This window comes from Anarhichas minor, unplaced genomic scaffold (genome assembly GCF_050575085.1).
Source record: "Anarhichas minor isolate MPS153535 unplaced genomic scaffold, ASM5057508v1 ptg000030l, whole genome shotgun sequence".
Taxonomy (NCBI): Eukaryota; Metazoa; Chordata; class Actinopteri; order Perciformes; family Anarhichadidae; genus Anarhichas; species Anarhichas minor.
The window spans coordinates 757210-780032 of NW_027466476.1; the positions used below are offsets into that span (position 1 = coordinate 757210).

General features: G+C 43.0%; 3 protein-coding genes and 1 non-coding gene across 6 annotated transcripts; 1 reads left to right on the forward strand and 3 right to left on the reverse strand.

Annotated features, from left to right (window-relative positions):
• The first annotated feature begins 34 nt into the window (after window positions 1-34).
• Window positions 35-4609, forward strand: LOC142964578 (uncharacterized). The gene is made up of 3 exons (XM_076104974.1): window positions 35-93; window positions 768-1477; window positions 3406-4609. The coding sequence occupies exons 2-3, from the start codon at window positions 814-816 to the stop codon at window positions 4128-4130; spliced, it is 1389 nt and encodes a 462-aa protein (XP_075961089.1). The 5' UTR covers window positions 35-93; window positions 768-813; the 3' UTR covers window positions 4131-4609.
• trnai-aau (transfer RNA isoleucine (anticodon AAU)) lies at window positions 2721-2794 on the reverse strand. The gene has a single exon. It is a non-coding gene; the product is annotated as a tRNA-Ile (tRNA).
• Window positions 4408-18091, reverse strand: skic3 (SKI3 subunit of superkiller complex). Of its 3 annotated transcripts, none has more exons than XM_076104372.1 (41): window positions 18027-18091; window positions 17567-17667; window positions 17331-17474; window positions 17105-17196; window positions 16868-16943; window positions 16641-16787; window positions 16353-16451; window positions 16119-16227; window positions 15843-15983; window positions 15607-15705; window positions 15278-15402; window positions 14757-14843; window positions 14472-14575; window positions 13770-13896; window positions 13356-13535; window positions 13042-13166; window positions 12694-12944; window positions 12465-12567; window positions 12143-12325; window positions 11876-12023; window positions 11709-11787; window positions 10991-11052; window positions 10845-10901; window positions 10690-10758; window positions 10157-10231; window positions 9814-9955; window positions 9612-9705; window positions 9418-9495; window positions 9189-9313; window positions 8989-9112; window positions 8669-8893; window positions 8447-8519; window positions 8231-8284; window positions 7982-8093; window positions 7695-7823; window positions 7338-7462; window positions 7020-7184; window positions 6436-6588; window positions 5912-6042; window positions 5003-5126; window positions 4408-4802 (listed from the first exon to the last, which is right to left on the reverse strand). In XM_076104372.1, the coding sequence occupies exons 2-41, from the start codon at window positions 17654-17656 to the stop codon at window positions 4722-4724; spliced, it is 4707 nt and encodes a 1568-aa protein (XP_075960487.1). In that variant the 5' UTR covers window positions 17657-17667; window positions 18027-18091; the 3' UTR covers window positions 4408-4721. The 3 variants fall into 3 exon arrangements, with proteins under 3 accessions (XP_075960487.1, XP_075960488.1, XP_075960489.1); XM_076104373.1 differs by having other exon boundaries at window positions 17986-18050; XM_076104374.1 differs by lacking the exon at window positions 18027-18091 and adding an exon at window positions 17982-18023.
• An 86-nt stretch (window positions 18092-18177) lies between these two features.
• arsk (arylsulfatase family, member K) lies at window positions 18178-21612 on the reverse strand. The gene is made up of 8 exons (XM_076104338.1): window positions 21374-21612; window positions 21034-21163; window positions 20783-20942; window positions 20225-20507; window positions 19925-20096; window positions 19361-19585; window positions 18939-19154; window positions 18178-18818 (listed from the first exon to the last, which is right to left on the reverse strand). Exons 1-8 carry the CDS (start codon window positions 21479-21481, stop codon window positions 18544-18546), a joined length of 1569 nt encoding a protein of 522 aa, XP_075960453.1. The 5' UTR covers window positions 21482-21612; the 3' UTR covers window positions 18178-18543.
• Window positions 21613-22823: the final 1211 nt, after the last annotated feature.

Sequence of the window (22823 nt, forward strand, 5' to 3'; positions counted from 1 at the left end):
GAAGCAGGGAAGTATGACGTAATCAGAAGGGTAAATGAAACCTAACGAACAGAAAGTAAAACTGAGCAAACAGGGAGCGCCTGCTTACTAACGGTAAGGTCTCAATGTTTTAACGTTGAAATGCTAAGTCAATGAAATAGCCAGGGTGGTCATGACAAAGTAGAAGATAGAGTCATAGAGTTTAGTTTAGACACAGGTTAGGGTGTATAATCATCTTGTGTTTTATTTGATTCATATGTACTTTTCGGACACACGGACTGCAACTGTACGATTATGTAAGTTATAACAAGTAGGCCATGATCGCCATAACGTTGAAATCTAGTTGAAAGGATGTTTTTGCTGCTGTAGCGAACAAATTTCCCCTTGCGGGATGAATAAAGTATCTATCTATCTATCTTATGAAAGAAGGAACAGTAACCGAATAAGAGAAACTAAGGCTATCAAGATTCAAGTTAGCAACATTTATTGAGACAACAAAGCACCTTGTACAAGATGAACAGACTTCTGACAAACGAGCCAAACAGGTGATTCAGTGTGAAAGCAACAAAAGACACAAAGAAAGGCCAGTTCATTGCCAAAGCACCTCTCAACAACAAGGCTATTAGAAGTGCTTTAAGTAAAACATGGACAGACATTAAGACAACTTCAGAAATAAATGCAGTGCACCACAGAAAGGTCTGAGCCAATCAAATGTTTCTACTTGTCTCTGTTAAGTATAATAATACCATGATGACACATTGCTGTATTCATTTCTCCCCGAACTGTAGAACTTCCCAGGACAACATCCCCTATCATCCACATCTCTAAATCAGGATGTCAGTGCAGTTCTCTGGCTGGGAGGTGGTCGACGATGGTGCTTCTGGCGTGGAGCTGGAGGCGTCCCAGAGACCACGAAACCGGGGCGTCTACACCATGTACCACGGGACCAGTGTTGCCAGCGCAAGGCTCATCCTCGCCAATGGTTTTAAACCGTCATCGACTGGCATGCTGGGAATGGGCGTCTATGTCAGTCGTAACATAAAAAAGGCGGCTCATTATCCATTGAACAGTAGCATTACAGACCGCGTGGTGTTTGTGTTGCATGTGCGCGTTGGCCGTGTCAAGCGTATCGACAAGGACAACCATCCCATGCAGTACACCTGGCACACGAATGGCTACGACACTGCCTGGGTACCCCCCAACTGTGGCATGACATCTGTGCGCAGTGGCCTAGAGGAGGATTGCGTGTTTGACCCCAAAAGAGTGACGGTGGCACGCATCGCAAAGGCACCGAACGCCACCATACAGAAGGAACTTCAACAGCTTCTTTCAAAGACGTCCGGAAAACCGGGACTAGGTGGCGCTGGTGCTGCAGATGTGTGTTCGCTGTGTAAGAGGAAGACCCAGCAGGGCTCTCCACACATCAAGCAACAGTGCTGGGAGTGTGGGCAAAACATCTGCCTTCTCATGTCCAAGCATGTGTGTCCAGCCAAACCCTGACTGGGGGCGAGGGAAGATGATATAGATTAGAAAAACAGTTGTAAAAAATTCAGGATGTTGTCATACATTTGGTTTCCTTACATAAAACAATAACTGTAATAGGTGCAACATGTTTAATGCTGCTGGACATGTTTTGGGGCTCTTTGTAAATGATCTACAAATACGTATTAGTATATAGTGAACCATCGCTGTTATTTTTACTACACTAGCTTTGTATACTCTGATCAGCATGCATTATGATCACGTTCAATGCAAAATTAATTTTTCCACTGTCTGACAGTGGACATACATGATTTAAATCTTGAAATATGTGACTGAAGTGACAGAACTAAAGCCAATAAATGTCATTGCTATACTATCAGACCCATTATGTCTTTGTCCTAGTTTCACAATTACATACTTTTGCTGTTATAAAAAGCTGCATGTGCAGGACTAGTAAACAGTTGAACGGAATGAAACATGCATTTTTGCACGTTTCAAAAGGACATGCAATAAAGATAAGATAATTTAAATCAAAGCTGTGGTGAAAGCTTAACAGACAAGTTAGTAACAAGTGGCACTGCTTAGTTTCTTATTCATGTGCTACAGGGAGACAGACATGCCAGGTTTTACACTTTACATGACACAAACATGTGTGTAATTTAATTTCCAAGGGCAAAACGATAGGAGTTACACAATGTAAAGGCCTTGTTCTGACACCACTACTATATGTTATACAAGAAGGAAAAGGAGAACAGCTTTACTTGTTCCCCACATCATCACCATGACCCGATTAGCTTTTGGGCACACACCCCTGTCCTCCCCCTTTGGACTCTGTATACTTAATACAGTATTCCTCTGCTGGAATACTACCTGCCCTGAAATTTTCTTGACTAAGAATCTGCACCATGTAAGCACAACATCCTCTGAGATAATTGAGCTCTTGAAGGCTAGATTGAGACACTGGGGTGGGCCCCTCTTCAAGTCAGGGCCTCTAGATGATATAGTACAGTGGGCTAATAAAGCAGCAACCACCTCAAGGTTCTTAACATGTCAGCTGGTATAAAGTATTTGTTAAAATACACAGTGAACCTGGGAGTAGTGGCTCTTGCCCAGTTGACAATTCAGCCTCCTTGAAAAGCATGCAGCTGACAGGAAATGTAATACAGTACAAAAGCATTGATTCAGTTCTATATCAATGATAAAAAGCTTAAAAACTCAAGTGATACTCAATATAATGTCAACGGGACAAAATAATATCGTGGCCAGTACGGGGATCGAACCCGCGACCTTGGCGTTATTAGCACCACGCTCTAACCAACTGAGCTAACCGGCCATAGGTACACGGCTGATCATCTTTAGGTATATATCAACGCTACAGTAAATACAGATGGAAGAAAGACATATGTAAATCATTTCTACTGAACTGAAAGTAAAACTTGGTGAACTCATAAAGAGTAAACAACTCCTCGCTGACGGTAAGTTAAAGCTTAAACGACATTATAACTCATTAGATTTGACGCGATAACGTTGATCATGAGCAGTACGATACTTTTAACTCAAATGTTAACAAAGAAGTCAGTCAACGTCCGTCGTTTTACTCACGTAAAAATGTTGACATAAATTGGAAATGTCTCACCACATTCTAACGTAAAAACGTAAATTGGATTAATACGAATTTGGTTTCCTGCAAATGTAACCGATATTCGTTCAGGTAACGTTGACGTAGCTGTTTGTCTTACTAAGCCTTTCCTTTCCATATTAGTATAGCAAACGTTTTTATTAAGGTTAGCAATAGCCTAGGTAACTTAAAGGGTTAACTCGTACTTGCTAAGGATTAAAAAAAATGGCATCCTATAGTATTTAGATATAGTATCTAATGTTATGTACCAAAATACTCTCAGATCTGTTATACCATGATGTCATCTTTGTATGAATTTCTCACAGGGCTGCTGCTCTTGAACATCATCCCTTGTCAAAACAAGATGTCACTGCCCTTCTTTGGCTGGGAGGTGACCTACGATGATGACTCTCCTCGTGTGGAGCTGGGGGAGTCTCAGGAGCCCAAAGACAGAGGCGTCTACACCATGTACCACGGGACCAGCGAGGCCAATGCACGGAACATCATTGCCAATGGCTTTCAGCAGTCATCGGGTGGCATGTTGGGAAATGGAGTGTACGTCAGTCGTGATAAGAACAAAGCGGATCGTTATCCATTGAAAAGTCCCCCTTCAGACCGTGTGGTCCTTAAGTTAAGTGTGCGCGTTGGCCGCGTCAAGCGTATTGACAAGGACAACCATCCTATGCAGTACACCTGGAGCACGCAGGGCTACGACACTGCCTGGGTACCCCCCAACTGTGGCATGCTAGCCGTGCCCAGTGGCCTAGAGGAGGATTGTGTGTTTGACCCCAAAAGAGTGACGGTCATGGGCATTGGAAAAGCACCAGACGCCATCCTGACCGAGCTTAAGCAGCTTGTAGCTAATAGTCTAAGAAATCCTGGCAGTGCAACGTCACATCTTGGTGGTGCTGTGGTTGTGTGTTCACTGTGTAAGAGGAAGACACAGCAGGGTTCTCCACACATCAAGCAACCATGTTGGGGCTGTGGGCAAAACATCTGCACTCTCATGTCTAAGCATGTGTGTGTCCGGCCAGCCTCTGAGACGGAGTAAGGGCCTGAAAAAAAGCTCAAGTTGACCAAAGAGTAACAATTCACAGCTCAGGGTGTAATTATACTTTTGAAACAATTCTCACTTGTCCTTCCGTTACTTTCTTTTCCTTTTTCACAAACGAACTATCAATAGTTAACTGTAATTGGTGCAACATGTTACAATAAATACTGCTGTACATCTTCTACTACTTTTCATACTATAATGATCTACTTTATACTCCATTCTTGTTATATTGACGGATCAATATGCGTTCGGATGCAATCAAAATGAAACAATATTTTTGTATTGATCAAGATCAATCCTTTATTTCAGCCTGAATGTGGACATAGTGACATAGTTACTTAGTTACTTTGTGCGAATCCCATTTGACATAATATGTGAAAACACTCATGATTTTGATTTGCTGAATTGATTTAATTTCTTTCAATCTGTATGTAAAGAAATGTAAAACAATAAATATCATGATATGAGACCCATAATGTCCAGTTTGATAAGATTTCTTATGTGGTGAAGAGACCCAGAAAAGTGATTATTTCAGTTTATGTATAAGCCCGCTAAGCTCCATGATTTCATAGTGATGCATCTGTAGACTCAGGATGAAGAAGAGGCAAGCAGTGTATGAAACTCCAGCAGTCTTTTATCTCCATTCAGTTTGGCATGCTGCAAAAGGACCTGCAAAAATAAAAAGAGGAGAAAATATGATCACTATCACAGTTGACAGTTAAAAAAAATGCAAGGCAGACTAGTTTCAGTGTCTTAGTCTTTTTCCAAAGAAGTCATGTTGGGTAATTGGCACTTCAAATTAATACATTTTTCCACAAGAAATGATTAGATCTAGTGCCAGGGCAGCGGTGAGGCAGCTGTGTGCTCACATTGATTAGTTCCTGGTCGTTTTTGGCATGCAGGTGTCTGAGGAGGTACCAGCTGGACACTTGCACCACTGTCACGGGGACGTCTGGAGAGTAAACCAGCCTCTCCAACAAACGCCTCGTTTCCCTGCAGAAGGCACAGGCAGAAATGGGCAAAAAAGGTATAACATGAGCCGCGTTACTCGTTAACCAAAATCACTTCAATTTCATTCTCTGGATGTCTCATACACGCCGAGCAAACATTTAGAAGTGGACCGTGTGAATTAAATGGGAAGAAACATGCGCGAGTGTTGCTAATTGTGCGGCCTTGTGTTGATGTAAACGACACTTGTGCTAATTTGCTCTTAAAAACAAATGGAATGGGACGGACGCTGATCTGGTTTGTTGTCTAGCTGAAAGGAGCTGGCCCCAATGTACTTCTGTCTGAATCTATAACCATTTCTCTCCGTTTTATATATGATAAAATGAAACATGTCTCAGGCATGAAAGGGCCTTTAATATTGCAATTATGCTTGGCACAGGGCAGCATCTCTCAAAGAAATGCTCCAGTTGATGATCGGCACAATGGTTCTCCTCAGCTCTCTGATGAATAGAACATTCTGATTAAGCCTCCTGGCAGAACTGTGAGCTACTGACAGAAGGCTATTGTGTCCGGGCTGGAACGTGTTGCTTTGTAAATTGCTCTGCAGTTTCAAAAGTAGCAACATCTTGGAAAGACAGATGGGGGGGGCATACATCTGAAGTTTCAGGTATGTTCTGAGTCATTTAATCACTTTAGATTATATATTTCACTTACAAGCCGATGGGATGAAATAGTTTTTTCATATCTACGAAGGACGACCCACACACCTGCAACACTCGTGTGGCTGCTAGCTGCTGCAGTTGAAACAGAACACGGTGAGAATCACTGACCTGGCAGCCATCTTGGTCCTGTACTGGAGCAGGGCCTGGAAGAGGAGGGCCACAGGAGATGAACCCAGCTTCAAGACTTCAGTGGTGGCTTCTAGTATCATGTCCGTCCATTCATTTCCTGGGACACCCGCCTGAGGGGTCAGATCACACAAAGTTAAGAATAAAACGAGCAAAGAGACGCGTTATTCCTCTACTAAACTTGTGATGTGTTGAACCATATTGTTGCTAAAAAAAAAAAAAAAAAGACTTGTATTGGGAGTTGCTGTACTTTGAGAAGTGGAATGAAAAACCTCATCCCCTCAGATAAATCACAAAAGGAAGCTTCTTGGCTTGGTTGTATTTCCACTTGGCTCTGGTTGCTGATCAAATTCTGCTGGATATTCACCCATCTTTCATCTCGCCAACCCACTTTCTGCCCACTGACAGGGGATGTCGATGTCTCAGATAGTTGTGCTGTAATAGCTGTACTTTATCACCTTATATTTTGGATCTAGATCCATGTCACAGCCTACGCAGGAACTCACCATACAGTTTCCGAGAGCTAGCAGCGCTAGTCGGAGCAGGCTGGCCACCTGGCTGCTGTGCAGGCCGAGCTGTGAGGCGAGCTGCAGACTCTGCCTGTAGGCCATGACGGCCTGAACCAGCAGGCCCTGGCTACGAAACACCTCAGCCAACCACTGGGGGGGGGGGGGGGGAGAATAGGACAGCGATTGGAAATCAAGAATGAGTGGGAGTGGAGGTGAGAGTGTGAGATTTAGAGCAGGATGTGGGGGCAGAGGAAATAGGAGAGGGGAAGGAAGGGAGAGGGGCGGAGAAGAGATTGTTTGAGGCAATGTGAGATAAAGATTTGCAGATAGATTAGAAGAATAAAAAAAGAAAGAGGTAAAAATTTTACAATAAAACGGTCGACTGCGTGTTGATTCAGAAAGGACTTATGTAACTGGTCTATGTTTGTACAGAGCAGACAATGATAATATTTTCAAGCCTCGCTATGTAACAAGAGTTTATCGTATTAAACAGCTGACGCTTAAAGTGACAGACTAAAAGCTTTTCATTAAGTTACTGCAATCAAATATTGGTATTGAATTGGATGCGAGTGTCCACTTACATGCCACGCCCCAGGGTTGGTGGGGTTCATCAACACCGTGTTGTGGAGTTGCTCCAGCACAGAGTCTGGGAGCACAGTACCACCGCCGGCCAGTAGGAGGCGCTGACACTGCACCTGTCTCAGTGACAGCATCACTGCCGGGTGCTCTGGAGAAACATTGAGCACCTGAAACAAAGCAGGCAGAGCATGAGGAACCCAGCAATGGAAAGAGGAGGCCCCACATGCAACTTGTATGACTTCCCCCGTGTTAATTTCTGTCTGAAGCAAATCAGATAATGATATTGAGGTTGTGTGTGAGGTTGTGTGTTTGTATCCCACCTGTGAGCAGAGGGCTCCAGCCTGCTCCAGCTGTCCCCCCAACATGAGACCAGTCACCGCCTGTTTTAGTACCCAGCCTTCAAGAGCCTGGGCCAGGGGGCGCTCGATCTCCTCCACGTTGTGCACTGGGATACAGAAAAGTGTCTGTTATACACTCAAACACACACACAAAATTGTAAAGACCATAAAACACACACACACACACACACACACACACACACACACACACACACACACACACACACACACACACACACACACACACACACACACACACACACACACACACACACACACACACACACACACACACACACACACACACACACACAGAGAGAAGCAGGCCAATGGACACACCTTTCTCAGAAACCACTGACATGAGTGTTTGCTCCAGTCCTCGTCTGCTAGGAGCAGAACCTGAATGATAACAGGAAGTATTTTCTGTGTGACAGGCAGCCATTAATCCTGCCCACGTTGCTGGATCATCTGAAAGTAGAGAGAAGAGTGGGGATTGAGATCACTCGGACGTTGCACAGTATTGCTTTGGTAGGTGTAAGGTAGATTTACATTTAGAGAATAGGGATAAACATGAACAAGATTTTTGTGAGGTAGTTTAAGGCCTTCATGTGTGTGTGTGTTTATACCAGGACAGAGCATCACAGCTCTCTGCATAGTCTTCAGTGCATTCCTGTGACTGTCCTCTCCAGAGTGTCTCCCACTAGCCAGCTGGTTCACTCCACTGTACAACAACGCCCTCTGCAGGACACAAACGTTACAACAGATCAGATTCACATACAAACACTGTGGCAGATATACCAACTTTAACATCGATATATAATGGCGCTGAGGTTAAAGAACGTGTAGAAAGCATAAATATACAGTCCGTCTCTCACCTTTCCTTGGGTCATACTGGAGAGACCGGCAACATGACCAGCCATCGCGCCTCCCTGCAATACACAGCAGACAAAACCATGACCCCCTTCCTTTCTAACCGTCCAGCAGCACTGCAGCACACGTTGATGAGGCTGCTCAGTTAAATGTGTGCAACAGATTTCCTGTGTTTGTGCTTGGGATGTGTGTAACGTTTGTGTGTGTGCATGCAGCCTTACATTAGCCTTCTTGGGGTAGTATTGTGGTACCAGCCTGGACAGCAGGGCCCAGAGGGATGGGTTTCCAGGATTGCTGTAAATAACACAGAAGGAACCTTTGTTCAATTTGTACCTCATGTATAGGCTTTTTCCCATAAAAAATAATTAATATGTGTATAATATGTTGCTTCACAAAAAGTGAAATTAGGGCATTGTAGGGCACAGCACTTAGGTTTATTTTACCTGTGTATAGCTCTGGAAGCCTCTCTTTGCACCGCGCTGTAGTTGCCCTGCAGGGCGAGCAAGGCGCAGGTGAGGAGACATCGCTGCTCTATAACACTCACAGAGACTGAACCTTGCTTTAGCAACTCAGTGAGGGCAGCAGCAGCTAGTGTAGCATCGCTGTGGACTAACCCCAGGGCACACAAACACAGCAGAGACTCTGAGATTGGCTCCTTTAACATCGAGCTGTTGAGGCAGAAAGCACAGAAATACGTACTTTTAGCTACAAGTACTATTATTACAGAACCACCGGTACGGTCCATACAACAATGTGGACTCACCATTTAAACAGCAGAGTCTTGGCTGAGTCTAGGTTACCCTGCCGGTGCTGAAGCAGCGCCAGAGCTGTCAAGATGTAAGCCTTCTCCTTCTCAGTGGAAGCCACAGCCGAAGCACGTTCATAGGCTACAATACACACAAAACCGTTGAGTCACATTCACTCTTAATGAACACGTGCACAATCTGTGATTTCAGTGCTCACTTTTGATGCTCTCTGGGATGAGTCCTGCCCTGCAGTAGGCAAGAGCCAGCCCAGCCAGATCACTGAGCTCCTGCAGTGGAGTGGAATTATAAACACGCACCGCCTCCTCTGACTGACCTGAGGTGCTGCAAAAGACACAGTGGGACATACAAAGAATGGATTTAGGGGTATTTTGTAAGTATTATCAAAGATGGTTTAAGTACACGGTAATAAGAAAGCTGGTCGTTACCACAAAGCACGTCCGTAGCTGCCCAGAGCAAAGGCCAGCTCTTCGGTCGAGGACATGGACTTAAGCAGTTCAACGGCTCTGAGGAAAGAGAGTTAAGAGTAAGAAAGGTGATTCAAATATGTTGTCTCTCGTTCTTTTCTTGGTACACTGCCTCAACTGTGAGCCTTTAGAGTCGGTCAGTGTGATTCAGGCACCTTCTGTAAGCCGTTAAGGCCTGCCTCTTCAGCTGCAGATGCTCATTCAGGAAACCGAGCATAATGAAGGCATCAGGGTCAGACTGGATCCTCTCTGGGAGGGAGGCAAAAGAAACTTCATGTCACAAAACAACAGGCTCTAGTCGCACATCACCCCCCAAATGCTTCCAAGGGACATCAACACACAAATACGATGCTGTACCTGTGTACTTGCTGAGTGCCACCTGAGCAGCAGAGATGGCATTCATCTGGACTATGTTGTAGCGGTAAAGTTCAGAGTCTCTGTTGCTCTTATCCAGCAGAGTGGAACACACCCAGTAGGCATAACCTTTCACTCCCTCCATCTACCAGGGAAAGAGGAGAGGTACAGAGATGGAGAGAGGGGGAAAAAAAGCAGAGAAAGGCAGAATACACATTGATTAATCACTTGCTTGTAGTAGCAAAAAGCTGAAAAGAAGCAGTTGAAGCAAAGATTAAACTGTTATATGTCAGCTAATGAGTGAGTATTACAAAAGCAACCCCAGTGATTTTGGGAGTTCACGCACATGTGTGCTGAGTTCAGTGGTGTGCCTGAAAAGATCCATGGTGTCATAGCTTCCCACTCTCTCTGCTATCAGCGCCTGGTGAGAGGACAGAGGGACAAAACTATCATTTGGACAGATCAACAGGGTCAAAGACAGAAATTCATCAAGTGTTTTATTATTATTTTAGTCTAATCAAAACATTTTAATATGTATTTCAAGTATGTACTGACCAACAATCAAATAACAGTTGATATTAGCCAAGAACATAGTAACGTTTTGGGAAACTGTAGAAACATGGCGGTGCAACATAGCGGACTATGTGAAAAGATCCCCTCTGTATGTAGACGTAAACTGCTCATTCTAAGGTAACGACAACACAATTCTTATTGTGAGGGGTTTAGACATACTTATTAATAACAGTTTTCATTTCTGTCATCAGATTTCCCTAAATGCTACGCACTCTTCCTTTAATCGTGGACACAATTATTTCCAAGCGTCCATTTCCTTGACATGATCGAGTGACCGTGAAAGATTGCCATATGATGTCTTTGTACCTGTCCAAGCCAGCAGTTGACATAGAGTGGCTCCAGCGACTGGGCAATCTTGAAGGCCTTGTGTGCAAGCTAAGAAAATAAGACCGAACTTTAACAAAGAAAACGTCAACCAACTATGTAAACATATATTAAAAAAATGTATCACACACACAAACCTCGATATTGTCGTTCTTCAAATACAGGGTACCAAGGTTGGTCCAAGCAACAACATTCTGTAACAAAATATTAAAAAGTCCCATAAGAACTTCAGAATAGTTTCTGAAAATAGTATTCATCACCTGAACAAATGTGCATTACATACATTTGGTTCAACTTGTATGGACTTGATGAAGCAATGTTGAGCCAGAGCGAAGTTCTCAAGACCTGAACAGAAAGAAAGTGACATTTACATATATAATTAGGGCCCGCAAAGGCCCTATTGACTTCGCTAGAATTATTAGTATTTCACGCATGGAATCCCATTTTTGAGGCCTTTATCATACTCAAAAACTCACCAAATTTGGCAGGCGTTTCAGGACTGGCGAAAGATTTGATATGTTATGGGTCCCATGCTCGGGTATGACAAAATGACCCGCTAGCGCCCCCTAGCTGTTTGAAAGGCCACGCCCCTAAACCCGTATGTCGGTTGACTTTAAATTCAACACACATGTCCAGCTCCATCTGCTCTACAACAAAGCCAATTGGACCATTAAGCTCCGCCTACTTAGATTTAAAAAAACAAAAAAAATTGTAAGGAAAGCCTTAAGACATTGATGATATGTGATCCTGAATTTTCCGTGGCTGGGATGCTAACTCATGGAACTTTGCACTAATTTCCGAGGGCAGAGCAACGAGAGCAACAATCCCACATAGAATAAATTAATCTAGTTAGAGGACTCAGTCAATACCGCACTTGTTTTTTGACCAATGCAATATTGATGGGTCAAGTACACATTGTCAATCTATACACTCAATGGGATAGACCGCTCTTGTTAACATGACTGAGGTGGCGTATTGTTCATTAACTAATATATTATTACCTTTGCTCATGGAAATCACTCCCAGGGCATTCCAGTAGCTATAGTTCCCACTGTCCATCATGATAGCTTTTTTTAAACACTGAAAAGAGAGACCAAAAAAAAAAAAACTCTTAAAAATACCACCTCTGGGAGGAAACAATGCAAAACTGCAGGACTGCGTGAAATACCTGCTGGGCCTTCTCCAGAAGCAGCGATGGAGCGTTCTGGTCGTCCTCTGTTGAGCAGCATAGGCTGGACTGACGGTAATAGTTGAGTCCTAGGTCATTCCAAAGGCTGGGGACCTCAGACATCTGCTTCAAAGCACGGGCATAACACCTGCAGACAAAAACATGCACTTAATGTTCAGATTCTATGCTAGGCCATTAGTTCATTATAAATGGCTGATTTGACAGAGTAGCAATGGTATGTGCATCTATGTCTGTTTGTAGTCTTACCTCTCACCAACTTTGAGTGTCTGGGCCTGGTTCAGTGTGTGGCTCTGGGTGTTGGGGTCTAAACCAGCCAGTGGGGCTGGCACTAAAACTCGAGCACTGTTTGTGGACACGGTGCTGACTGCGGTGCAAGCGTCTCCCAGCAGCTTCCACAAACAGGACAGGTCTGGACGTATCTCCACAGCTCTGAAGAGCAAAGAAATGTGAAATGATGAATCAATAAAAATCAGACAAAGAGTCTGTGTGACACTGAAATGAAATGAATTGCGGACAAAGCCTGATTTAATTTTATGATTTACAGATTAAACTAATGTCTAGTCATTACCTGAAGAGGTTCTGTATGGCTTGCTGAATGAGGTCAATGGCTCCCCCATCTCTGCAGTCTTCCATTAAACATTTTGCCAGAGACAGCTGGCACTCCCCAAGACCTGAACAGATCACAACAATCTGATTAAATGCCCATATTCAGATATACGAGGTATGCATGGTATGCACTAAAATGCATACCATTAAAACAAAGGCACGGTCTTGGATACATTAATGCAAACACCAACCTTTAAGGGCGGGCACATAGTCCTGCTGCACTGTGATCTGCAAGTACTCTGCGACAGCCTCTTTGAACTTGCCCAGGGTCTGTTTGATAGCAGCAGTCTGGTAGACACTGTAGATGGAGGAGGGTTGAAGCTGATGGGCCTTACCGAAGGCCTTCAGGGCGGCTGTGAAACTCCGGCGGTTTAAGTAGGCCTCGCCTAAACACTCCCAACACACCCAGTCCTCTGGATCTGCTCTCAGAGCTGCCTGCAGACTTTAAACATAAATTAGATGGTCAATGCTCGCATTCTAATAATACAAATGATAAAGACTTAGTAAAATAATCACTGTCTGAGATTTGAAACTCTTACTCCTCTACAGCTTGTTGATTATCGCCGATCTTTAGGTAGTACAGCCCCCGCCTCATCCAAGCCCATTTGGCTGAGCCTGGAGTGGCTTTTTCAATCACTGACTGAAGTATTGCTAAAGCAGTGTCCTATGGCATTTGGGGAAAAAGGATTGGAGAATAAAAAAAGGAGGATAGGGGGAAAAGAGGGGGGGGAGGGTCAAGACTAAAGAGATGCACCTGTAAGGAAACACCACAACAAAGTGCCAACGCCACATCATGACAATTTGAACACTGCAGCTTTGGCGTTTGTGTCTGATCGCCAACAAGTCCACTCACCATGTCGTCCTGCTCCATACTGAGATCCACGGAGGCCGCTCCAGACTCAGCATCATCGTTGTCCATCTCAAAGGCCTTCTTATAGCATCCTCGTGAGCGGCCGTGATCATTTGCCACATGGCGGTAGTAATGCCCAAGGTAGCGGAATACACAACCGAGGTGTGGGTCTAACTTCGCAGCCTGAAATGGACAAATGAAACGTTCAAACTAAGATGCCATTCAGCACCACACTTGACAATAATAACCATACTGTGACATTTCACAAGGGTGAAAGTTAAGTTAAGCCTTTTAACACTAATCTTTCATAGACCGAACCATCAATATTTTAGAGATTGCATTCGCTTTTTTAATGAATATATATAATTAAAAATACCCTGCCAAAAATGTAAAAATGTCAATAATAATTGTACTAACCTTGAGCAAATGTGTATGGACTTTGCTTCTGTCTTTTCGGGTCTCTTCTCCCATGTCCCAGTAGAGTCGCCCCAGCAAGAAATAATACTCTCCACAGTCTGGGCTCTGGCTCGCCGCCTTCAGGAAACTAAACGACAGAGGAGCAATCGAGAAAAGTTCACCTCGGAGAATTCACTTTTTTGAACCACACAAATTGACTGTTTGGTTGTAGCTAGGTTTAAAAGGGACAGTGTGCAGGACTTAGTGGCATCTATCTAGTAGTGTGGTTGCAGATTGCAACCAACTAAACTAAACTGTGATGACCTTCAGGGACCAGAAAAACGCTAAAAAGTCTCTCGCTAAAGCCAGTGTCTGGTTTGTCCGTCCTGGGCTACTGTAGAAACATGGCGGTGCAACACAGCGGACTCCGTGAAGAGGATCCACTCTCTATGTAGATATGAAGGGCTCATGCTAAGCTAAACACAGCGATTTTAGTTTCAGGTCACATAAACATAGATATTATATTCCATTTCTGCCTATAGATCCCCCATGATGCTACAAACTGACCCTTTAAGAGAATGCATGGCCACAGATTAAAATCTCACACACACACACACACACACACACACACACACACACACACACACACACACACACACACACACACACACACACACACACACACACACACACACACACACACACACACACACCAGTTTTTACCTCTCCTCTGCCAGCTGCTGCTGGCCCTGAGCCGACTGTGCCAATCCTCTCAGTACAAACCCCTGAGCCAGATTAGGGTTAGAGGCCACCAGCTCTGATGACGTCTACAGAAGACACATTCGTTTAACACGTATCAATATATCTTGTGTCTAATACAAGAGATCCTTTCTTTTGGTCCTTGTAGTAAAAGAGAGGACGACATTCTATCTCAAGCTGTTATCACCAAGTGTTATAATAGATCGGACATCTTCACAGACAGAGTTCAGTAGGTGAAAGGTTTTCAACCTTGAGTGCTTCATCAACGTGTCCCTTGTTAAGGTATGCTCGTCCTTTAAGGGCGACTAGAACCGGGTCTTTTTCAGCTCCTGGGATCTAAAAAAAGAAGAACAGTAAACATTCATTTACTTTGATATCATGTAGTGCGACGGATGTATGTCCAAGGTTACAACTGCTAAATGTATTCATACTGAACCCATAAAAAAAAAACAATACTTTTAACTGCTGAATTACTTCATACCCAAGAACGAAAATTCAAAATACAACATGCTGAATGAACAGAGTATTATTAATCACATTACCTGTAGGACTGTGTATTGGCAAGAATCCAGCAATACTATGCTCATCATGATACAGGGGTTACAATTAAATGTAGCAATACTGTAATATATTAAGATTTTTTTAAATCTAATTTTAGGAAAACTGTCATTGTTTAAAACATTGTTTTTTTTTCAGAATCAATACAGTATCACAAAACATCATTTTGCTTTACTCCATATTTTCAATATTTTTTTTACACCTCTAATTACCTGTGAGAATGTCTCCAAGGCCTGGTCTGCAGCCGTGTCTCCCCCACTCCTGACTAAAGCCTCGAGCTTCATCCTCAGCAGTTTGACCCTCAGCTCCTTGTCTCCAGAAGCACACACGGTCAGACCTAATGGAAACCAGACACACAGGGAAGTTCACCTTCTGCTTCAGGGACTAAACATAGCTGCCCTTTGAAGACGGAGGAAAACATCTTTATTTCATTCACAAATATCGTTTTTGTAAACAAACTGTAGATGACGTCTGTAAGGCCCTATTAACTTCCACTAGCATTACATCTGGATAGCGTAGTGATACAGCAGACTAAACATACCTTGGGAGCATGACAGAGCACAGTCTGAGTATCTCTGCATTTTAAACTGAGCTTCAGCCAGACTGCACCATCCTGTACTGGAGCTCATTCTCTTCAAACCTAGTAAAACAGAAGAGAGATATTGTGTGTAGTTAGCACGACAATTCTAAAATACAGATATGTAACAAAGTGCATGTCTCAGTATGAAATGTCCAGGTGAGAACAGAATCTGTTCTTGTGTTGATGCACAAACTAACCTTGCGTAAGGTCCTTAATGGCATCTTTAAACCTCCCTTCTTGCAGTGCTTTGGTGCCCAGACCCAAGTGACCTAATCCACTGTTAGGGGCCAGATCAAGGAGGCGGGAGAAACAGCTGACTGTGTCCTCATTCTGAACACCTTCAAACAAAACATATCGAGTACTGAGAGTGATACTGAGTGCAAAAGCCTAAGATTCCCCCCAACGCTTGAATATCAGTATTCTGTGATCATTCTGTGATTTTAGATTGAATGAGCAAGACAACAGTCTGTTACCTGTTTTGAGGTAGTGAGAACAAAGGACTTCAAGAGGATAGCTTTGGTTGGGGTAGAGGGACAGCATGGACTCACATGCCTCTATCATTTTGGGTTCATCTTTTGGCAGCTACAGTAAAGGAGGATTCATAATGAGCATCTGATTAAGGACATAACTGTACAGGGTTAAGCATGAGGGGGCATATTCTAATTGTCCTGTGGTGGTGAGATAGACATCGGATACGGTGCACTTACTTTCGAGAGACATTTGACATAATCAGCTGAGACCTTCTTGTGTTGCTCTCCTGGTACAGGGTCCATGAGAACCATGGCCTTCTCAAATGCTGTGATTAACTGATGAACACAAACAGAACAGTTACCAAAAGACAAATGGGGTAGAAACATCTGCACTAAGAGCAGCATTAACAAACATTTAAACTAGTGGACCGAGGGTGAGGGACTCTAATGTGTAGCGACGTGTTTCATACACAAAAAGGAACACACGTGTTGCTGAGTTTAAGTCCACATTTGGAGACATCTTACATGCTGTTGAGTTTCATTGTCCTGCTCTTTCTCATTGGGGCAGTCTGAGAGGAGTTGGGTCATCTGTTGCCACAGCTGCAGTAACTCTTTCTTGTCCACAGCCTCTTCCTCCTTCACCTGAATGAGCTGCAGCCAAACCTTTGCCAACTACGTGCAAACATACAAATCCATTTCAAATGTGTAAAAGGCAGTGTATTTTTTTTAAAATGTGCTGTTAAATGACATACCTTTAAATATTCTTTCTCAGATTGATAGATATCCGACAGCTTACTGATCATCTCGTAACATTTATTTTTGTCACAGCTGTTAATGGAGAACATAATGAGAATCAACAACATTGCAAATTAAATGTTAAACCAGTCACAGCGACAGCATGTTCTGAGTTAACTTGGGAGAAAGTAAATACATCACAACTTCCTGTGTAGTTTTAAGAAACATCCTGAAGAGGTGTTTCCATGCGTTACCTTGCATACAGCTCAACAAGCTTCTGGTAGATGTTGGGTAGCTCAACTTGAAAATCCCACTGATCGGTCTTCTCATAAAGATTTGCCAAACCCTAAAGAAACACAGTTCATAATTACTGTGGCCAAGGAGAGACGTAGTATAATATGCAACACCACAACAACACAGCAGTGACATGACAGCCTGGAAGTACCTGCAAGCATCAACCACTACATCTCCCCAGCTTACCTGCCATGCCAGCAGCGTCTTGGGCTCCAGCTCCACAGCTTTTTTATAGGCGGTCTGAGCCTGGTCTGGTTGCTCCAGTTCACTGGCTGCCAAGCCGATGAATACCCATGCATTATAATTGGTCTTCTCAAGTTTCAAAACAGCCTAAAAACACAAGGAAAAAGAGCAAAGTCAGCTATACAACAAACCAGTGACCATACTCCTTGGTAAGTGTGTGTGTATCAGAGATGCTTTACCTTGCAGTGTTTCAGAGCGTCTTTGAACTCTTTGTTTTTTATGGCCTCTCTGGCACTTTTCAGTGCTGCTTTCACTTCTTTATTAGACATCTGGCAGTTTTCTGGGTGAAACAAAGACACATGTAAAGTGGCATCACCACCCCCCAAAATAACATGTTTAAGGCATAACGATAGGATCAACTACCGAATAGCAGTGATGTACCTGACTGAAAAATGACCAGCTGACTTGAAAGCAAACTGTGAAGTTAGCAGCTAGAGTTTAGCTGTTAGCAGTGTTGGATAGCTACATGTAGCACTAGCTGTGAGCTTGTCAGAGCCTCTAAACTAAGTAACAGCCTCAGAATGAGACCTGGTTTCAAACCTTCATGGATGCATAACAGGTCAACGTTTTTTATTAAGTTAGTGCGGCATTTACCCACGCGAGTATTGCAAATGTGGTCAAATGTTGGAGGACACCCACTGTTTACGTCGAGAAGTGGCTCTGCTCCTGTTGGGCGACACGGAAGTGAAAGGCAAGTGACTACATCCGCCCCTGGATTTTCAAAATAAAATTACCTGCACTTCTGTCCACTTGAGATATAAGCAAAAACAACAAAACGACAAAAGAAAAGTGAACTAAATATGAATTTATTAAGGGAAAGAAAATAATTGAACAATGGAAATAGTTGAATATAGTCAGGTCATGGTTATGTTACATTTAAGTCCCTTTGAAAGTTTGTGCAAAATGATCAGACATGTGAAATATAAAAATAAAAATCCAGATTAAGTCAAAGTGTGAACCTAGTACATTGTAAGTAATAGATTATGCAACAATAAAATTGTTTGAGTATAAATAAAATTAAGAGCGATAGTCATCCATCAATGTCTCTCACATTGTCAAAGATGTGAGATAGCCCATGTGTAATCAAAGGTTGAGTCCAGCTCATTAAAAAAAGACTCCTTAAAGATAACCATCATTACAACAATATAAAACAATATCACAACGAGTCTGAGAGCCAGCTGTCAATAGCTTTCTCATTGGCTAATGCATCTTTTTGCCAATCCACATGCCACCTGAGGTTAGCAATGACTTGGCTGTAGTTTCTCCCCAAACTATGTTGCCAGGCACCAAATGCTTTTTTATTGTAGAGATGCACAGTAGTAGAGACTTCTGGATAGTCTACAATACTACGCAATAGCTTGTCCAGATGTGCCTGCACATCTAGGAATTTGAGAGCTACATTATGAAGTTCTTCTTTGTCCCGCGTCATGTCTGCAAACACACAGAGTACAGAAAAATCAAACGGTGCCAGTGTTTTAAGATTTGGTTTTCTTCTTGAAAGCATAGGAGGATTGAGTGATTGAAGTTTAGTTTCTGAAGTTAGGAACTCACCAAAAAGCTGTGGGGGGACACTCAGTCCATCTGCATAGGCAATATATTTCCACCGGCCACTTCTCAGCATGTACGTAGAGGCATTGACATTACAACCATGATATTCACTCAGAACCCAGTCTGGATGTTGCTTCTTGGAAAAAGTACTGGCCTTGGATAGCAGAGGAAGGAGCGTGTGGCCACTGAGAACACCTACTGCGGGAATACCAGCAATGTCTGCAAAAAACACAAGTGTGTTACATCGAGTTTAAATACTTAAATCTAAATCTACTTGTGCTTTTATTATGTTGCTTTTACAGACAGTCCAAATCCCTCCACATCTTGACGACCATATCACGTTTATTCTACCTTTAAACAGACATTTTAATGATTTCAAATCTTTAATAGACATTTTAATCCCATGTTTCTGTCTACTTCCTTACCCAGCACAGTGGGATAGAGATCAACCAAGGACACAAGCTCGTTGACCTGCAGGCCGGACATCAGCCCAGGCCCCGTGACCAGCAGGGGAACATGGGAGCTGCCTTCAAACATTGACATCTTGTAGAACTGCCGGTGCTCCATGGCAAGCTCTCCGTGGTCAGCCGTGAAGATCACAACAGTGTTGTCAAGCAGGCCGGTCTCTCTCAGAGCTGAAATCACTTGGCCTGGTGAAGACAGAGTAACCACTGAGCTGCTGCTCAAAAGACTTCACTCAAACATTAAGTGGCGGTAGAGATGTAAGAACATGTTTATATCCATATATAAATATACTTACCATCTCCATTGTGCCTTTAAAAGTTAGTTACTACTTTTTGTGAAACTGAGCTAAAACCGGCTCCTTGCAGGTTTGGTACTGCTTCATTAACTAGCAACAGAGTTTGGTTTGAACTTGAGCCATCTTTGTTCAATTTGAAAGACATGGGTTAAGCTTTAAGTTAGCTGTCAAACCTACTACCTCCTGCTGGGAGAGTCCGTCTCCTGATGAATTACTTCTGTCAACTAACCCAGCATGGCATCTGCTTCAGCACACATGGCATAATAGAAGGCCCTTATGCTTTTGACTTCCTCCTCAGTGAAAACACCACTGCAGTTTTTGGTGCAGGTGGAGTAGTAGTCGACAGGGTGCATGGCAGCAAAAGGCAGCCATTTAGGAACAGTGATGAGCTCAGTAGACACCTGTGAGTGTAAAATAAGAACATAAGACTTTATAGTGATTCATATAAAAACATACAATGTGATTCTGCAATAATGGAGAGAAAACATTCAAGAAGCGGGGGGGGGGGGGGGGGGGGGAAGCAGCATGCCTTTTTCAGCCAGTATGGTGAGGTGAGGAAGGTGGATCCTCCTGCGGTGGGCCCCAGGGATTTTGTTGGATAGGGGTGAGGTAGATTGAGTCCAAGATAAAGTGCGAAGGGCTGGTGTGAGGATGCAGCTCTCTGGTGGATCCACTGTGTAGCCTTGTCTGTGTTTTCCCAGTCTTTTTCCATGATCCTCACTGTTGACATGTTCCCAACCAGTTGCGTAACAGGCCGGCCCTCTTGGCGCAGGAGAAACTGAACATCTCGTGTCCAGGCCTCGACTCGATTACTGCAGAAGTTGCACAAACAATTGATTTACAACTAAAAAATAGGAAGTGGAAAGAAACAGGAGAGGACAAGGACCCAAATAGATGATTCACACTGTTCTGACAAATAGCTGCCCACAGACACAGTATATTATTGTTTATTACTCATGCAGTTAGTCACAAACGCTTCTTTTGAGTGTATGTGTTATTATTCATCTTAGTTTGGTGAATAGAGATGAGACAAGGTTGGTGAAGCTGTTTTTTTTAAATCTGAGATACAGTGACAGTGGCTGCCTACCTAACGGAGTGACTCCCTGAGGTGTAGTCCAGCTTGCCCATCGACTTGGCAAGATATCCATTTGCCTCCAGCACACCCATCCATGTTGTTGCATTAGCATCAAGGCACTTGTAGTTGTTCCACGACTGAGTAAGGTGAACAAACTGACCGCTCCACATTGCTGCGAAACAAATATTAAACAGCTGAAATACATTTATTATTCCGCCTTTAATAATTACCACAATATCTGCTCCCCAGTGCCTTTCGTTTACCTGCTCTTGAGGGGCAGCAGATGGGCGAGTTGGTGTAAGCGTTGAGGAATGTGGTACCAAGCTCCCTGAGGTACTTTACATATGGAAGCTGCACAACTTTGCTGCCAGGATCAAAAGTCAATCGCCCATCCTGCAGAAAGAGGAAAACTAACACTTAGACCCAAAGCCACAGAGGTACACAGTCAAACAAGGACTACATTTTAAAAGATAAACATCTCTGTATGGCGTTTAATCTCCTCGAGCTATAGGTCTGTCATTGCATAGTGCTTAAGACTAAAAAACAAAAGATACTATTACTGAGGCAGTTACTGCAAAGCACTGTAACTTCATTCAGACTCACAAATGCATCACTCATCACCATCACGATGTTGGGTCTGGTTCCATTTTGGCACAGACTTTGACCATAAAGTTGACAAAGGAATATCAAAGCAAACATTTGTATTTTCATGTCAGCGTTTCACTCCCCTTCCGATTTGGTGATTAGCTGTCGTAAAAGAAGAGATTTCTCTGCACCGGGTGAGACTTCCGGACAGCGTTCGTCTGTAAGTGACGGTAACTCTCGAGTCGTATGCACTTGGTAAACATCCTGGTTACGCTTTCAAACTAAGAGTTTTCTAGTTTAATTTGAGATGATGATGATTTACATGTAATGATAAACTGGGGACTCTAGAGGGCAGCACTACTCTTTTAATAATACATCTATGCTGCACAATTCTGTTGAGTTGTCTATTATGTCATGACCACAACTTCAACTACAGCTACTACTGGCGCATTGTTTATCACAAAGATGTATATGTTTGTAAATATCGTGTTATAATACTTGCTAATAAATTATGAAAATCAGATAGAGATACTGATACACCTTTTGAATTATAGGAGGTAGAATGGAATATGATTTGGTTTTTAATTGTTTTCATGAAGGGTTTTAATCAATCGCCATCCAATTTTAATCGTTGATGCTTTATGAGGATCTTGCAAACACGGACCTCCACAGCTATTATACACCCACCTGTAAATCAATGCTCATTATGGGCACATTTTATTGCTAAATTGATGTGGCGCCTCGTAAATAATCAAAATAAATTGGAATTGAAATGGTCGTTTTTTGTAGTCCTAATGTGCTTGTTGAAAGCAATGCGCGATGAGTTACCTTGCTGTTCAACAGGTGATGCTGCAGCTCATTTCAGACGCCTTGGTGGTCCACCAGATGGCGTTTTGAGCCTCACAGTTGTTTTTCCTGTAAACTGTGAGTTCAACACAATGAGAAATCCCAACCCCCCTCGTATGTGCATGGACCATTTTAATCTTAACACAAAAACAAGATATAGATGAATAAACCGGAAGCTTTCCCAGACGTCTGCTCGTCCTCAAATCGCAGGAATACACAGTATTCCAGCAATTCTACATGGTCTATGCTGCAGGAGTCGTGCACATTTCAGCAGTTGTTTGATGTTGATTGCACAGGGATGTAGAGGCTGTAGTGTGCCTGGATATATGTGAGATGAGGCCATATGTGTGGATTATATCACAGATGAATGTGTAGACACTTATATGCCTGGACATAAGGCTGGAAGCTGTATGCCTATAAATATTCAGAGGTGATGCACCGTGTTTGAATGGTTATCATATAACCATGTATTATGACGAGTAGAATCGTGTATTTTTTGTTTCTAGTGCAGTCAGTTACATAGTTCCTTAAATCAAAATCTGCATGAAAAACCTGGAAATCGCTAAAAAAATTAGACTTTCCAGGTAGATGTAAACGTTGATTTGCAATAGAACAAGCGACT

Bases quoted from the DNA above. Each gene is read 5' to 3' on its own strand.
- LOC142964578 (XM_076104974.1), top strand. From the start codon at position 814: ATGTCAGTGCAGTTCTCTGGCTGGGAGGTGGTCGACGATGGTGCTTCT. The intron at 1,478-3,405 runs GACTGGGGGCGA...AATTTCTCACAG, and splicing joins TGTGTGTCCAGCCAAACCCT to GGCTGCTGCTCTTGAACATC.
- skic3 (XM_076104372.1), bottom strand. From the start codon at position 17,656: ATGTCTAATAAAGAAGTGAAAGCAGCACTGAAAAGTGCCAGAGAGGCC. The intron at 12,024-12,142 runs GTAAGACTACAA...TTTTGTCTGCAG, and splicing joins ACACTCAAAGTTGGTGAGAG to GTGTTATGCCCGTGCTTTGA. The intron at 9,956-10,156 runs GTGCGTGAACTC...TTTCCCTGGTAG, and splicing joins CCACTGAACTCAGCACACAT to ATGGAGGGAGTGAAAGGTTA.
- arsk (XM_076104338.1), bottom strand. From the start codon at position 21,481: ATGAAAATACAAATGTTTGCTTTGATATTCCTTTGTCAACTTTATGGT. The intron at 20,943-21,033 runs GTAAACGAAAGG...TTTGTTTCGCAG, and splicing joins CTGCTGCCCCTCAAGAGCAG to CAATGTGGAGCGGTCAGTTT. The intron at 19,586-19,924 runs GTTAGTTGACAG...TGTCTTCACCAG, and splicing joins TGAAGCAGATGCCATGCTGG to GCCAAGTGATTTCAGCTCTG.